The sequence below is a fragment of the Microcebus murinus genome, chromosome 9 (genome assembly GCF_040939455.1).
Source record: "Microcebus murinus isolate Inina chromosome 9, M.murinus_Inina_mat1.0, whole genome shotgun sequence".
Classification (NCBI taxonomy): Eukaryota; Metazoa; Chordata; class Mammalia; order Primates; family Cheirogaleidae; genus Microcebus; species Microcebus murinus.
The window spans coordinates 83,081,141-83,097,181 of NC_134112.1; the positions used below are offsets into that span (position 1 = coordinate 83,081,141).

Genomic DNA, 16,041 nt, shown 5'->3' on the forward strand with positions numbered 1-16,041 from the left:
CTTTTTGTTTCTTCTTTTTCAGAAAAATCGTTGCTTATATGTATTTGGTGGCCAGCGATCAAAGACCTATTTGAATGATTTCTTTAGTTATGATGTGGACTCTGATCATGTAGACATAATATCAGATGGCACCAAGAAAGACTCTGGGATGGGTAAGGGCATTTAGTGATTTTTTTCTCATATGTCTTAACTACTTTAGGTAAAAAACTATAGCCCATTTTCTTTTCTTTCTAACCATGTTTCACCCTTCTTCCATTTCTTTAATTGAAGTAATTCTGAGTAAGAGGAAGAACATTCTATCAGCTTATTCAGTTCTGTTTCAAAATATGTGAGTTATTGCTGTTACCTTCAAGCGGAAAGACCATATGTGAATTTCTAAAGGAATTGTTTATGTGTATGTGCTTGCTGAAGGTGGGAGGGCAGGCTTTACAAGAATTAATATCTTAAAAACAGTTTTGTTCTATATTTGCTGATCCTTCCCATCTTCTGTTTTCATTACAGTGACCTATATATTAGTTACTAACATATTAGGGTATGTCTTTGTTCTAAGGGGGAACTTTGTGTGGTTGGTAATACCTTGTAAGTTTACAAGTTCAGCATCTAAGAAGTTATTCTCCTAGGGTGACTGGTTTGCATATTGCCCTGGCATGGTTATTATTAGTGCCCCATCCATTCTCAGAAGTATCTTGTTTCAGTAATTATAGTTACCCTTCATAATAGTTGCTTTGCCCGTGGTTACGATACATAGAAGAGTGGCTTTGATTAAGGTTCAATGGTTTAAAATGCTAATTTGAGCAGTAGGGTGAGAAATTAGATCAGCTTGCTTCTCCTTTTTAGTGTTTATTTATAAAACAGATCTTTTTATTGTTGGCTCTTTTGCAAAATGAAGATAAAAACACCTGTCTCATTGATAATATTTCTGGGTGTTGTATTGATTAATACAAGCTTCTTCTAAAATAAATAAGCAAAAACAACAAAAAAGATATTTTCTATTGAAATAGTTAATATTTAAGAAGAAAAACTTTAAAAAAATACAACAGTTAGCATTGTAGTGAAAAACAGCATGTGAAGTAGTTTGACCCTCAGGACTCTGCTCTTATTCTTCCTAGTAGGCAGGAGGCTAGAGGTTTATTCTCTGGGAGAAACAGAATGATAGAGGCTCTATGGAGGCAGAGAGGACAGGGTAGAAAATAAGAGTACTAAACCTGGGACTTATATCCAATACCCTGCTCCTGTGATGCCAGGCTTGTGTCTCTTGGCAGAAGATTGCAATCACCTCTGAAGAAAATGTGTGGCCCCAGAGAAAAGATCTCCAGATACTGATGTTATAGACAACCCTTTCCCAGTAGAATGGCTGATCTTGCTGCTTTGTCCCCAGTACAATGACTCAGTCCCTTAAGTGCTGCCTACCATATACACACAGTTTTTAATTCATTTTTATTTCTTTACTCTTAATGAATAATCAGTTCAACGTTTTTCTGTGTTATGGCCTTTACAATGAAAGAGAGAAACTAGAACAAAACCAAACTGAAAACAAATCGGAAGTAATGTACTAAATACAAATAAATAATAATAATCAAGATTGCCTTTCTTAGAGAAAAAAGATACTGCGCCCTTTAAATAAGCAGTCCCCAACCTTTTTAGCACCAGAGACTGATTTCATGGTGGGGAGAGGGAGCAGAGCTCAGACAGTGATGCCATGGAAAGTGGCTGTAAATACAGATGAAGCTTCACTCCCTCTCAGCTATGCTTCACTCCCTCTTCACTCCTCTCCTGCTATGCAGCTGGTTCCTAAAAAAAGGTTGGCAAGTCCCAATTTTTCTGTGAGGGTCTGGGTGAGGTGAAGTAGGCAGAGCTCAGGCAGAGATGTGGTGATGCATGGACCAGTTCCTAATAGGCCAGAGATGGTACCGGTACAGGTACTGGCTGATGCCTGGGGGTTGGGGACCACAGCTTTAAATGATAATAGGATGCAATTAAAGATCAGAGACTAAGAACAAGCTTTTGGGAAATAAATTTTGTTAGAATAAAAAAAGTAAAATAATTGTAAAATCAGTAAAAAGGAAATCTAAAAAGTAGACAAAGAGATAGAAATGGAAATTGGAGAAAATAAGGATCTTAAAACAAATCAATCCTGGAAGTCCAATATTGAACTAATAAGAGTTTCTCCCAACAATAGAGAACAAAGAAAATGGAGGAGACAAGACTATAAAATAAATACTAGAAAATTTCCCAAAATTGAAAAGCGCTGATCTCCAGATTATAAATGGCCCCCTAAAGAAGTCACTACAATGAACGTTTTAAATAAACAAACAAAACCTTCTCGCCCTGAAGGTGCATCATTATACATTATACAATTTCACATGTCAGACATAAAGAAACGATTCTAGAGCAAAACAAGGTCACATTCAAAGCAACAGGACTTAGAATGATATAGAAATTCTCAGCAACATTAGAAGCTATAAGATAAGGAGGAACGGGGTCTTAAAAATTCTGAGGGAATATTATCATCAACCTGAAATTCTATTCCTAGCCAAAACAATGAAACAAGGGAAGAAATATTACTTTCATATATGCAAGGTTTATCAGTGGGGATTGTTTGCCTGCAAGTAACAGAAAATCCAATTAAGCAATGGCTTAAACAAATACAGAATTCTTTTTCTCACAGAACAAGAAACACAGGGGTAAACAATCTAGGACTGATGTAGTGATTCAGCAGTGTCATCAAGGCCTTTGGGTTCTTTATATCTTTCTGTTGCTCTGTGTTTAACCTGAGGATGTATGTAGCCTCATGGGGGCAAGTTATCTGAAGTATGTCAAGCATCATGCCTTCATTCTGTATAGGTAAAAAGGAAGGAAAGCAAAACTTGCCTAGAAGCCTTCCCATGGGCTTCTACTTGCATTTTATTGACTAGAACTGTAAAACCTGGCTTCAGGAGAGTCTTAAAAAACAAATATTCAGCTTTTCCAGTCTTTATGTATTGCGTGGGGGAAGGGATTTGGAAATGGCTGTTAAATCATGTAATCAGTAGTGTTTGCTGCACCAGATTTAAAAAATGATAGACCTTTTATGGATTCTTTCTTAGAAATTACTACACCATATACACTAAGAAAAAGGAGTAAGAGTAACAAAAAAGGAAACATAGGAGCTAGGAAAAAAGAGAATCTAACACAAAAGAGCAATAAAGGGGTATCCCAGCTGCACAACAAACATAATGAGCCTTCAGTTCACACTGGAGCAGGAAGACATGGGAAGTAGGCCTTTCTTCCTCACCTAAGATAAGGTTTCCAGATAAGAGTAGAATCAGTAGCTATGTTTCAACATTTGAAATAAAAATTGTTGGTAGGTAAATAGCATCTGATATAAAAGATGAAGGATAGGAACATAATAGGAAAAGCAAAAATTTTTATAAGAAAGAAAGCATTATCACAGGAAATTTCTTGGCTCTACAGTGGATAGTATTTCCCTAATCATAATATTGCAAAACTAGGCCGAGCATGGTTGCTCACATCTGTAATCCCAGCACTTTGGGAGGCCAGGGCAGGAGGATCGCTGAGGCCAGGAGTTGATGCCAGCCTGGACAACATAGCAAGACCCTATCTCTACAAAAAAATAGAACCATTAGCTGGGCGTGATGGTGTGCACCTGTAGTCCCACTTACTCAGGAAGCTGAGGCAGGAGGATTGCTTGAGCCCAGGAGTTTGAAGTTGTAGTGAGCTATGATGACACCAGTGCACTCTAGCCCAGGCAAGAAAGTGAGACCCTGTCTCAAAAACAAAAACGAAAAAATACTCCGCAATCAATTTAACCAAAAATTGAGGTGAAATTTAGTGGGAGGATCTTCCTCTACTATAATACGATGTCAGTAAGTAATTTCTAAAATAGCAGTGTCATGTTCAAGTTCATGTCTTGTCCTTGGTTCTTAGTTCCAGTGCTGAAGAACAGTTACTGGTCCCAAGTCAACAGTATGAATGAGCAGGCCAAACAGGAATAAGTAAGCCAAACAGCAAGATTTATTAAAGCACAGTACCTTCCAGAGTGGGAACAGGTCTATCTCTGTGAGTGGAAAAGACCCTGGGTTTTTAACACATTTCTACTTTTATGTCTACATCTTATGATATATGCTAAATGGTGGGTGGAATATTCATTTTGATTGTGAGGTGGAGAAGAGGGATGGAGATTTCCTGGAACCAGCGACCGTCCCTTAACTTGACCTCATTGGATAACAAACTGTAATGGCGCTGGTGGGTGTGACTTATACTGTGTTCAAGATGATAGTTCACCTATGGTCGCTGCCAGTTCCTCTGTGCGCATGCCCCAAGGTGTTTGTTTCTGTGTTGGCCCATCTCTTCGGTTTGTGGTTTTCTTACCCTCTTCTAATTGGTCAGCAACGGTAACTCTACCGAATCTCCTTTGCCTGGCCTCCACACCTGTTTCCCCTTCCTCCTGGTCCCTACGCAATAGCAGCTTAAATAAATGATTTAGAACTATGGCTAATAACATTACTTGGCCCATGTAAAATTGTCTTTTTTGTTTACTCATTTATTTTCTGTTACCATAGGATACTGGAGAGGTATATGATTTAATCTTTGACTTCCTCTGGCTTTTAAGAGTTGTTCTAACTTCCCATTAAAATAATTAGGAGGAGAGAGTTAATACACTCCTTACAATCCTAATGTAGGTCTCCCTGAAAAAGGTAGTGAAGATAGTAATTGATATAATAAATAGGCGTTGAAAACTACAAAGTGTTGGCTCAGTGCTGGACTGAGGATACAGCAGAACAAGCTGATCAAAGTCTCTCCAAGTGCTTATAGTCCAGCTAGTAAGCTACTATAATATTCTGGTGGATAATAATAGATACTCTTTACTTAGACCCTACGATGTGCACATATACCAGATTATCTTTAATTGATAGTATTATTCTCATTTATAATATGAGAAAAATTGACATCAGTGAAGTTAAGGTAATATATTCAGCATTACACAACTAGAAAGTGGTAGAGCTAGGATTTAGAAGTTTGAACACGAAGATGTTTTTCTACCATTCTGAATTACTTTCCAAGTTTAAAAGAAAAAAGTGGCAAAGAGTGATAATGCCAAAGAACTAGTAAAAAAACGATTCAATATAATAAGCAGGCTTTAATGACTATCATTTGAACATTTACAAAATTGATTATTATAATGCTTCAGTCATGGTTATGCTAGCTTAGAGAAGTGTGGTAATTGTTCTTTTTGTTAAATTTTGTTGTGATTATAAAAGTAATATACTCATTGTGGGGAATTTGAAAAAATTCAGAATGAGGCAAAATAGAACATGTATCAAACCATCCAGAGATTATCAGAGCTATTAGTAGAAAAGACAGGTGGATTCATTCCCTGATTACTTCTATAATCAATTTTTATAATATCAGAATTACCATTTTACTGTGCATTGTTCAATTTTCACTTGATTTATAGTGAATTTTTTCACAATGCAAACATGTTCACTTATTAATTTAATATTTGTTGACCACCTGCTAGCATCTGAGTTTGTTTTTCTCCTCTCCCTCCCCACATAGTTCACGTGTTGTTTTAGGTACTTGGGATTCAGCTGTGGACCTGGGTGATAAAATTCCTTCACTGACAGAGCCTACATTTCATTGGAGAGACCTGCAGTTGTCTTCTAAGTGCTGTGAAGAAAATAAATTGGATGCTGTAGTATTGAGTAACATTAGTCCCATTTAGTTAGAGTAGGTTAGGAAACCATCTCTGAGGAGGTAATCTTGAGATTTAAGATGAGGGCCGAGCACGGTGGCTCGTGCCTGTAATCTTAGCACTCTGGGAGGCCGAGGTAGGAGTATCACTTGAGCTCAGGAGACCAGCCTGAGCAAGAGGAAGACCCTGTCTCTACTAAAAATAGAAAAATTAGCTGGGCATTGTGGCATGTGCCTTTAGTCCCAGCTACTTAGGAGGCTGAGGCAGGAGGATCCCTAGAGCCCAGGTTGCAGTGAACTATAATAACTATACTATACTGCACTCTACTGTGACAGATTGAGACTCAATCTCCAAAAAAAAAAAAAAAATTTAAGATGAGAAGTAGAGAATTAAGAAGAACCACATAAAGAACTGAGAGAAGAGCAAATACAAAGTTCTTGAAGTAGGAAAAGAACTTAGTGTGTTCTAGAGACAGATGAAACTGGTGCACATTGAGAGTGGGGAAAGTTGGTATGAAGTGAGGTTAGAGATTAGATAAGGGTCTGGTTATTCAGTGCCCTGTCCAAATGAAGAGGTTTGGGGTTTTTTTCTAAATAAAATAGGAGGTTATTAAAAGGTTTATTATCAGTGTCTTGGTCTGATTTAAGTTTTGAAAATACCACTTTTTTCTAGGTGTACATTTTCCAAGTGGTTAATTTTAACAGTATTCTTATGAGATACATTGTTCAAATGCTTTATGTAAATGGGTATTTTATTGAAGATTTTTATGGCAGAGTTGAACATCTGGTTAGAACTACTTGGAAAATTTTCTTACCTAAAACTGTTGCAGTTATACTTTGAATTTAGGAACCTCAATGGTTCTGATAGCAAATCAGAGCAAAACTAAAATTATTTTCTTTTTGTTTTTCTGTTTTTCTTTTTTCACCAATCTCTCCCTCCCCTCTACCTTCCCTTTCTTCCTTCCATTCTATTTCCTTCTTTTCCTTCCTTCCCACTCCCTTCCCTATTCTCCCCTTTATGCTTCTTGTCTCCTTTCTCTCTCCTAGAGGATTCTCATATGTGGCCAGGATTGAGAACCACTGTTCTAGCTCTCCAGAGCCTATTTCAGTCCTTAGTCAAGTAACCTTAGGCAAGTTGCCTAATGTTTCAGCATTTTTTCTGCATTTGTAAATGATCAAAATTACATTTTAAGGAAAATAGTGTCCCTGCTTATGGCTACTCTGTGAGTAAAAATAGATTAACCCCTTACTTTGGGCAGGTTAAGTTATTGTTGGGTGTGTTAATTTTCACAAGAGGATGTCAATACTGCCCTTAGGGTTACTGATCTATCCAGTTAACATCAAGTCACAAATTCTTTTTACCTCTATCTTCTCTCTATTCCCATTGCTATTTCGCTTGTACTGGTTTGGGCTGTCATCACGTCTTTGGTCTCTGTCTCTAGTCTTCCTCTCCCTGTGTATGCCACCCTCCCCCTAACTCATTCTCCACACCACAAGCAGAATACAGCTATTTTGTATTACCAAATAAGAATAAAACCATATGCCTTAAAATTTATTTAGCAGATATTTTTCGATCACCTACTAGGTGCTATATAATAAGCCAAGCACTAGTAATGCAACTGTGAATAAAGGCTCTGTTTTCATGTAACTTACAGTTCATGGGGAAGAAAATGAAGTAAATTAATAGCCTTACCTTTTGATTAGGGATAATTAATATAAAAAAAAATCTTTAAAAATATACAACTCATTGTTTTTCTTTCTCACTTAAAATCTTTTAATCGTTTCTCCTGGCCCTCAGGATTGTTTTAACTCAGGCTTATTCACAGGCTCCTTTCTCATATGCCCTAAGCCCAGCCCCATTCTTGGTATCTATACTCTCTTTGCCACCAACTCTTTGTTCTATGACCACTGAATATTAAATCCTTATAGATAGCATACTTTTTCCTGCCTTTGAGTTTTTGCCTATGCTATTCCCCCTGTTTGAATCACTCTTTTCTCCTGCCTCCAAAATCTAGCTAACTTATGTTGCATACCTCTCAGACCTTGGCGTGTAGATCATTATCTCCAAAAATGCTTCTCTTAACACCTCAAGCCCAGGTTAGGAATTGAAGCATATGGCTCTAGCCTTAATTGTTAACACAGTTCTAGGTATGCTAATCTGGTAATATAATCTTGACTGTGCTTTTCAAAACTAATGAAAAGCTCAGCTGAAATATATAGATTTTATTCAGGATTTCTTAAAGAGCAGTCAGTCTTTTCAGTACTCTAGATCTCCTAAAAATGTCAGAATTGCTTTTACCTCACTTCAAAAAAGTACATTTACTTTTTTGATTATTATTTATTTTGTAAGCCACGAAAAGTCTTTTTAAGAAGGCAGGATACTATTTAAATTTCCACATTATTAAATATTCTGAAAAGATACCAATTTTATCTATTATGTAGATGCTCTGTAGCTTATTTAAACATTGTATTGTTTATTAACAGCTCTTGTAGAGTTTTTTTACTATAGTAAATTACAGTAATCTGAGGTGGACTTAACATATAATTATTGTGTTTATCTGTGATTCAGTAATGTGGGTTATTTGATTAAAAACTGCTCTTACAATGTGAGTTTCACATTGGATTGTTTAAAATCATAGAAGAAATTTGTTTTAACTGTTGAGATCACCGATTAGAGACGGTATGGCTAATAGTAAAATTGCTGCTTCTTGTTATAATTTTGTATTCTGTTAGATACTATAAAATCTTAAATTGTTGCTCTTTGTAATTATCTAAATGTACCAACTTAGATTTAACATCTGAAGATCTGAAGAAACTTTAATTCTTTTTTTTTCCAATAAAGTGTAACAACCTTATGCTCCCCTCAGAAGGAAATTATAATTTAAATCAATGGATTGGCAGCTGCTTAGAAAGAAGGGATTTATTAGTATTGTGTCTAACACATACACAATTACATCAAAATTCACCATATCTAAAATTTGAGTTTATTTCTGGATAACTTTTGGCAATAAGACTGTGAACACAAGGAGTTTAGCAGATTCCCCATATGTAAGTTCTGTATTTAACACTAATTGAAACTTATGTTTAGAAGATGGTCTTTCACACCACCAGAGCTTTATAGTTTGCTGTAGAAACTCAGTCTGTTATAATAGGAGTACTTTTTCATTTCTGTATTCATTCATGTTAAGAAACATATATTGAGCCTTCAGCATCTGCCAAATGCTAAGTCAAGTATGAGCGATACTGAACTCTTTCAACCTGATCCCTGTTCTATAGTAATGTGTTCACTTGTTTTTTTCCCTTAAATTCTGTTGACTCTATTTTCCCATATCTGCCATTGTTTATTCCATTCTCCTCTAACCATTGTAACAGATTGGTGTAATTGAAAGAATAGTGAATTGAGAATCAAGAAGACTTGGTCTCTCTTCATCTAGGTCTGCCACTCATCCCTCTGCAGTTTTGGCAAAATTATATAACTTCTCTGGACCTAATTATTCATCTGAAAATGAGGGGATTGGATCAGTTGATCTTAAGGCCCCATCTAGCTCCAAAAGTTTGACAATTAAATTCCATTCCCTTCTGTTATCAGGCTGTGAAACTGACATATGAGGGCTATGTGAGTTATGTCTATAAGATCTGATTTATCTATAAATACATTTTCATGAAAACCTTAAAAGCATAATCTTACTGATTTTTATTTTGTCCCTGGGAATATGCTTATTGACATTAAAACAATCAATGTAACAGTAAGTTCTTATGTTTTTGACCCTTTCAGACTTTTACCAGTTAACTGAGCAAGGCCAAAATAGCAATAGAGAGACTTTGAAGCTAATGATTTGCTGTTATTAACACAGATTACTGAACTAGGAAATGGTAGTGCTTATTTTTCATGTAACTAGACTTCTTTGCTTTCAGTTTACTGTCTTTTGTATTTGGTGTGCCATTATTCTGATAAAAATAGAGTATTGTTTCCCTCTCAAAATTATTAATAATAATAACTTTCCCTAATTTCCCCCCGTTTGTCCTCCCATGGGTGTTTTTGCTACTTACAAGCTTATAAAAATATTTCATATTTTTAGTACAAAATTTAGTTTATTTGATAGTAAATGTGAATTAAAATTCCACTGTGAATATGTAAGAATATTAAAGACAATTTTGAAAATGAAAGGTAATGAAGAAGTACTAGCTCTACCAGATACTTATAAAGGTACAATTTGGTACAGATTAGTAGAATAGAATAGAACATATAGTATGAAAATAACCCCAAATACATATGAGAATTTACTATATTTGGTAAAGTTGGTATTTACAATAAGAGAGGGAAAATGGGTCATACAGGAAATGACATTGATACATCACTTAAGAGTTGGCATTAAAAATAAGGAAAATTTGGATCCCTGCTTGACTTCTATGTATCAAAGAAAATTTTAGGTGAACTTAAGTTTTATACTTAAGAAATAAAATTATTATTCTAATTGTTTTTAGTTATCTAGGAGTGGGAGAAGACCTTTCCAAACATACCACAAAACCCGGAATGTTAAAGAAAGCTCCCTGTAGCTGGTAGTTGACATTCATTGATTCTTTCAATAAATTGTTGAATAATTATTACATGCCAGGCAGTGGGAACAAAATAGTGAACGAAACAACCTCTGCCCTTGTGGAGCTTACGTTATAGAACAAGGAGAAGGCAATGATCAATTGTTGTTTAACAAAAAAGTACGTAATATGTTAGAAGTATTGCAGACATGTAGAACAAAATAAGGATATATTCTTTTAAAGAGTAAGTACTAATCTGCTATCTAATGTAAATATTTTCATATAATTTTTTTCTTCAACTTATAGTTCCAATGACAGGATTTACACAGAGAGCAACTATTGATCCAGAACTGAATGAAATACATGTTTTATCTGGACTCAGCAAGGACAAGGAAAAGAGGGAAGAGAATGTCAGAAATTCATTCTGGATTTATGACATTGTGAGGAATAGTTGGTAAGGAACTCTTGGCTGTGCTGCAATCCCAATGTAACACTTATTTGAGATTGTTGGTTTATTAAAAAGAAGAGGGAATTGAGAGGCTTATGTTAATTTGTGACATACTTTTAAAGGTCAGTATTGAAAAAAAATATTGATATCTTTGTGTACAATGATGTTCAGTGAAAGAATATTACCTGTATGTTTTTCAGTTAATAGACAGAAGTCAAGGGACTTATATTTTACTCTAGGTTCTGCTGCCAAGTAGGTGTGTGAACTTGAGAACAGTGCTTTTCTAATGTCCTCAGGTCTTAATTTTTATATGATAAAATGAAGATGTTTGACTAAAGCAGGGAGGAAACATTATTATTTAGCATTTCCAAACCGGGATGCTTTTGTCGTAGAGCTCTTACAGAACTGGTGCTGCACCTTTTGCTTTGGGAAAACGTGGATTTGGCTCTGACATTAGATCCAGTTCTAACATTCTGTGATTGCCCCAAAGTTACTATTACGATAGAGAGTGGTACTTTGCAACTAAGGAATTTATTATTTTCTGACTAGGACATCTATTTACAGTCAAAGTGAAAGCAATGTAGAGTGAGTCTTTTTATTGTGAATAAGTAGACAAGATAGCATCTCTTTCAACCTTTAGTTTGAGACTTAATGTAAGCTGTTTGTATTTGATAACTGAAGGTAAGTTGGTAAGTGAGCTATATTTGATGGACACTAAACAGACTTCAGAACTCAGTTCTAACAAATTCAGATTATTTTGTGTGACCAAAGCTTTAAAATTTGATGTGATCAAATCAATAATTTTTTTTTCTATTGGTAATCAGACATACAATTAATTTGCTTGCAGTGGTTGTATTAACATTATATTTGCTGCTAATTTTCTAGGATAAAATACCTTAAAAGCTATGTCTTGCAGGTCTTGTGTCTATAAGAATGATCAAGCTGCAAAGGATAATCCAAGTAAAAGTCTTCAGGAGGAAGAACCATGTCCAAGATTTGCCCATCAACTTGTATATGATGAGCTACACAAGGTATTCTAGCTATACTGACCTGTAAACTTTCCATGGCCTACAAACTAAAAGAATCCCTGAGTATACCTTTCTGATTGTTTTTAAGTAGATTTGAATAAAAAGTTATAATACATAGCAGACATTCAATAGCATATGTAGCAAATATTCAATATCACTTCTCCCTAAAATTCCTTAAGAGAATAAACATTTTTGCGTAGTCTATAATTCTTGGTACTTTTTCCTTTTTCGAAAATCGTCAGTGGCTGCTGCTTGGCTGCATAGATCCATACATAGCATGGCTTATTATTTGTACAACATGTAGCTTTTAGTATTTTGTACCTTGTTCTGTGATATGAAAAGGACCAAATAGATATATAATTTCCTGGTTTTAGATTTTCTCATTGGGTAGAAAAGAGATGACAACTCTTTTCTATTAGCCTTGTGAAAATGGTCTTGCATTCTGCAGTTTTAATATCACTAAGTATTCAGAGTAATTTCTTTAACTATTTCTCCCTTAAACTTAACATGTACTTTAGTGATTGGACTCAGATTATATAGTAAATTACTGACAGAGCCTGATTGTTATTGTTTAGGCCATGGATGATTTTTTAACCCTTTGCACTTAGATGGAGTGTGACTTGACACAGTTAGCAAAAATTATAGAGATTAAAATTACTCTTTGAATGTATCAACAATTTGAAATATTTAAAAATCCAAATAAATAAGCTTGTATGAAAAGAAACTCCAGTTTTTTATTCTACTGCCATGCTTTGTAAAATCTGGAGTATTTAAAAAATTAGATTCTGAGTAGAATAAAGGAATCGAGAAAAAAGGCAAGTGAGTGCAAAGGGTTAAATTCTGTGCTGTAGTTTGAGACCTCTAGGTAAAAGATACTATAGGAGTGAATAAAAGCCCTTTCTATTGTAGTCTTCCAATTTAAGGGGTAGATGAATTTCCATCTATAGGATAGAGATAATAACTCTATTATATAACACCAATAATAGAAATGTTTTCAGAATTTCAGTAAACAATTTAATGCTTTATATAGGTACAGAATACCATTAGAACTTTAATGATGAAATTATCACATTCCTTTTGCATTTCTGTTTTGGTATTGAATAAAATGAAATAATATTTTTAAAGTTATTTCTCAAATTATATGTGCCATTTAATATTTGGCATTTAGGTTAAAGCAAAATTAAGATGTCAAAATTTTTAAAAGTGTCTTTTTGACTGTTGACTTTCATGGATTCAAGATGTCAGAGTTTTTTTTAAAGCTATCATTTATTATTATGATCAATACGTGATTAACTAGATAAACCTCATTATTTGTTGTCTTCAGTAAACTATATCTTGGATTAGTTTCTTCCTATCATTGCTTTTGTTTCATGTCTTCCACTGTCATTGTAATTGTAGTAATATAACTCATTTTAGTATAAAATATAATTTTAAAAAGTAGCTATGGTGCTATAAAGTAAAATGGAAACTTGAGAAAAATCAAGAGAAGCCTTTGGTAAGAATGCAGTGTAATTTTTAATTTTTTTCATATGAATAAGGCTAAGAAAGTTACCTGTTATGAAGAAATTTTACTGTGACCCAGTGTGGTGACTCACGCCTATAATCCTAGCACTCTGGGAGGCCTAGGTAGGAGGATTGCTTGAGCTCTGGGGTTGAAGACTAGCCTGAGCAAGAATGAGACCCCATCTCTACTAAAAATAGAAAAATTAGCTGGCTTTGGTGGTATGCACCTATAGTCCCAGCTCCTTGGGAGGCTGAGGCAGGAGGATCACTTGAGCCCAGGACTTTGAGGTTGCTGTGAGCTAGGCTGATGCCATGGCACTCTAGCCTGGGTGACAGAGCGAGACTCTGTCTCAAAAAAAAGAAAAAGAAATTTTACTATGGCTTCTGTAGTTTCTTGATTGTGCATTCATTTTTAAAAGTCTGTTTTATGTTGTTTATTATAGGTTCATTATTTATTTGGTGGAAATCCAGGAAAATCTTGCTCTCCAAAGATGAGATTAGATGACTTCTGGTCACTGAAGTTGTGTAGACCTTCAAAAGATTATTTACTGAGGCATTGCAAGTACCTCATAAGAAAACACAGGTATAAAAATAATTCATTGAAAACTTTCAATTAACATTATCAACTATTACTATTACCTAGCTTTGGAGATGTGACTTTCTCTTGCAAATTTAATGATAAGGCAGTATTAATACTGTGAAGATCGTAGATTTTGTAAATGCCTTGTTCTGTATATTTTTGCTTTCCTCTTTCAAAGGAAGATAAAAAGTGAAGATAGATATTGATGCTAAAAATTTCTAAATACAGGACAAGTGAAATTTTGCAACTGTTAAAATAATGGAAAAACAATTTCTGTGAAGGTGATGTGCTTACCTTGGAGTAACTCAAGGCCTAACTACTACAAATTAGATTAGCTCTAGATTATTGACATGTGCCCAAAGCTGTTGAGAGTTAACAGTAAATGTGGTGATATAGCTGCCTATACAATATATTTACAATTTGATGTTTCACAATACAACTTCAAAATATGGTTGTAGTTTTACATTATTACTTAATTGCAAAAATCACATAATCAACCATTTTCATATATGTCTCCTGAGTCATGTTTGCTTTTTAATTTAGCAAGTGATAAACTACTAAAAAAATGTAGAAAAGTGTTTGTTCTTTTGGTTACTGATAGTATTAGATGATAATAACAATTTGTTTTGGAAGGAGAAGGTTAACCTCTAATGATGGTGATAGCTACCATTTATTGAGCAATTATTGTATGCTAGATGCTAGACCCTGCATTTTATTCTCATAATCAGTCAGTGGAGTAGATACTGTCATTATCACTATTTTATAAAAGAAGAAAATGGAGGATTTCTTTTTTAAGAGGTAGGGTCTTTTCTCTGTTGCCTAGGCTGGAGTGCAGTGGCCCAATCGTAGCTCACTGCAACTCCGAAATCCTGGGCTCAAGCAGTCCTCCCTGCCTTAGCCTCCTGAGTAGCTAGAACTACAGGTAGTATCACCATGCCCAGCTAATTTTAACAGAGGCATTGCATTCGTCTAAGGTCATCCAACCATAAATGACAGAACCAGGATTTAATCCTGAGTATTCTGACTCCAGAGTGCTCACCACTTAACCACCACACACACACGCACACACATATTGTGTATTTAATATATTTACATATTTTATATAGTATGTATATAAATATCTGTGTGGATATGTTATATTTGTGTGCTTCTATCATATAATGTTTCTATCATATGCTTCTATCATATGTTTAGCTGTTCCTTTCTCTGCTTTTGTAAGTTGTGCTTGAGAGATAAATTAATGACAGAAACTAGTTTGGGGCATTATTGTGTTTTATTATTAGTGCATTTCTTATGGAATCTACAGGAGAAAAGTTCTGAATCTTCACCTTGTCTGGATGGCAAGGTATGAACTCTGTTTGTTAATAAGATTTAAGCTTGAAGTACCTTCATCTAATATTTAAGTTGCAAAAATTTGATTTCTTAGTATTTTACTTAATGTTAAGCTTTGTGGACAAATTTCAGGAGATTATGTTGTTAGCTCTTTTTCTACTTCAGATATAACAGCTAGTAGTTGGAATATTAAATTGAGCTCTTTTAAAAAGTTTCCTCACCATACACCCATTAGAGATTAAAGGAAATTGTTTAGTGATATATATAAAGAATTGAGATTCACTTAAAAAGTCTTTCCTCTGGCTTTTTTTTTAAAAGACAGGGTTTCCTCTCTGTTGCTTTGTCTATAGTACATAGCTTACTGCAACCTCAAACTCCTAGGCTCAAGTGATCCTCCTGCCTCAGCCTCCCAAGTAGCTGTAACTACATGTACATACTACCACACCTGGCTAATTCTTTTATTTTTTGTAGAGACAAGGTCTCACTATGTTGCCCAGGCTGGTCTCAAACTCCTGGCCTCAAGTAATACCCCTGCCTCAGCCTCCTAGGATTACAGATGTAAACCACCATGCCCAGCCTCCTTTGGCTTTTAATTGAAAAAGTAATGCATACTTAATAAATAAATTAAAAAGTCCTCTCTCCTCCTAAAAGAATTGAATCACTCATCATCCCACCATTCACAAATAATAGCTTAATATTTGGGTCTATGTACTTCGAACTTTGTCCTGTGCGTATGTACACACATATATTTTGTTTGTTCAACTGAAAAATAGAAATCATCTTGCTTTGAATCTGATTTCTTTCAGTGAATGATGTATCAGATCTTATGTTAATAAATACAAATCCTAATTTTAATGGCTGCATGTTTTCTATGTGTAATTTACTTAACTAGTCTCCTTTTGTGGAATATTTAGATTATT

At 34.8% G+C, this 16,041-nt stretch overlaps 1 protein-coding gene across 1 annotated transcript in view; it reads left to right on the forward strand.

Annotated features, from left to right (window-relative positions):
• The window catches only part of MKLN1 (muskelin 1), a 149,777-nt gene that overhangs the window by 99,870 nt on the left and 33,866 nt on the right, over window positions 1-16,041 (forward strand). Inside the window, exons 12-15 of the mRNA XM_012739731.3 lie at window positions 23-152; window positions 10,537-10,684; window positions 11,595-11,709; window positions 13,653-13,792. Coding sequence (XP_012595185.1) covers window positions 23-152; window positions 10,537-10,684; window positions 11,595-11,709; window positions 13,653-13,792 — 533 coding nt within the window. The remainder of the gene's footprint in view (window positions 1-22; window positions 153-10,536; window positions 10,685-11,594; window positions 11,710-13,652; window positions 13,793-16,041) is intronic.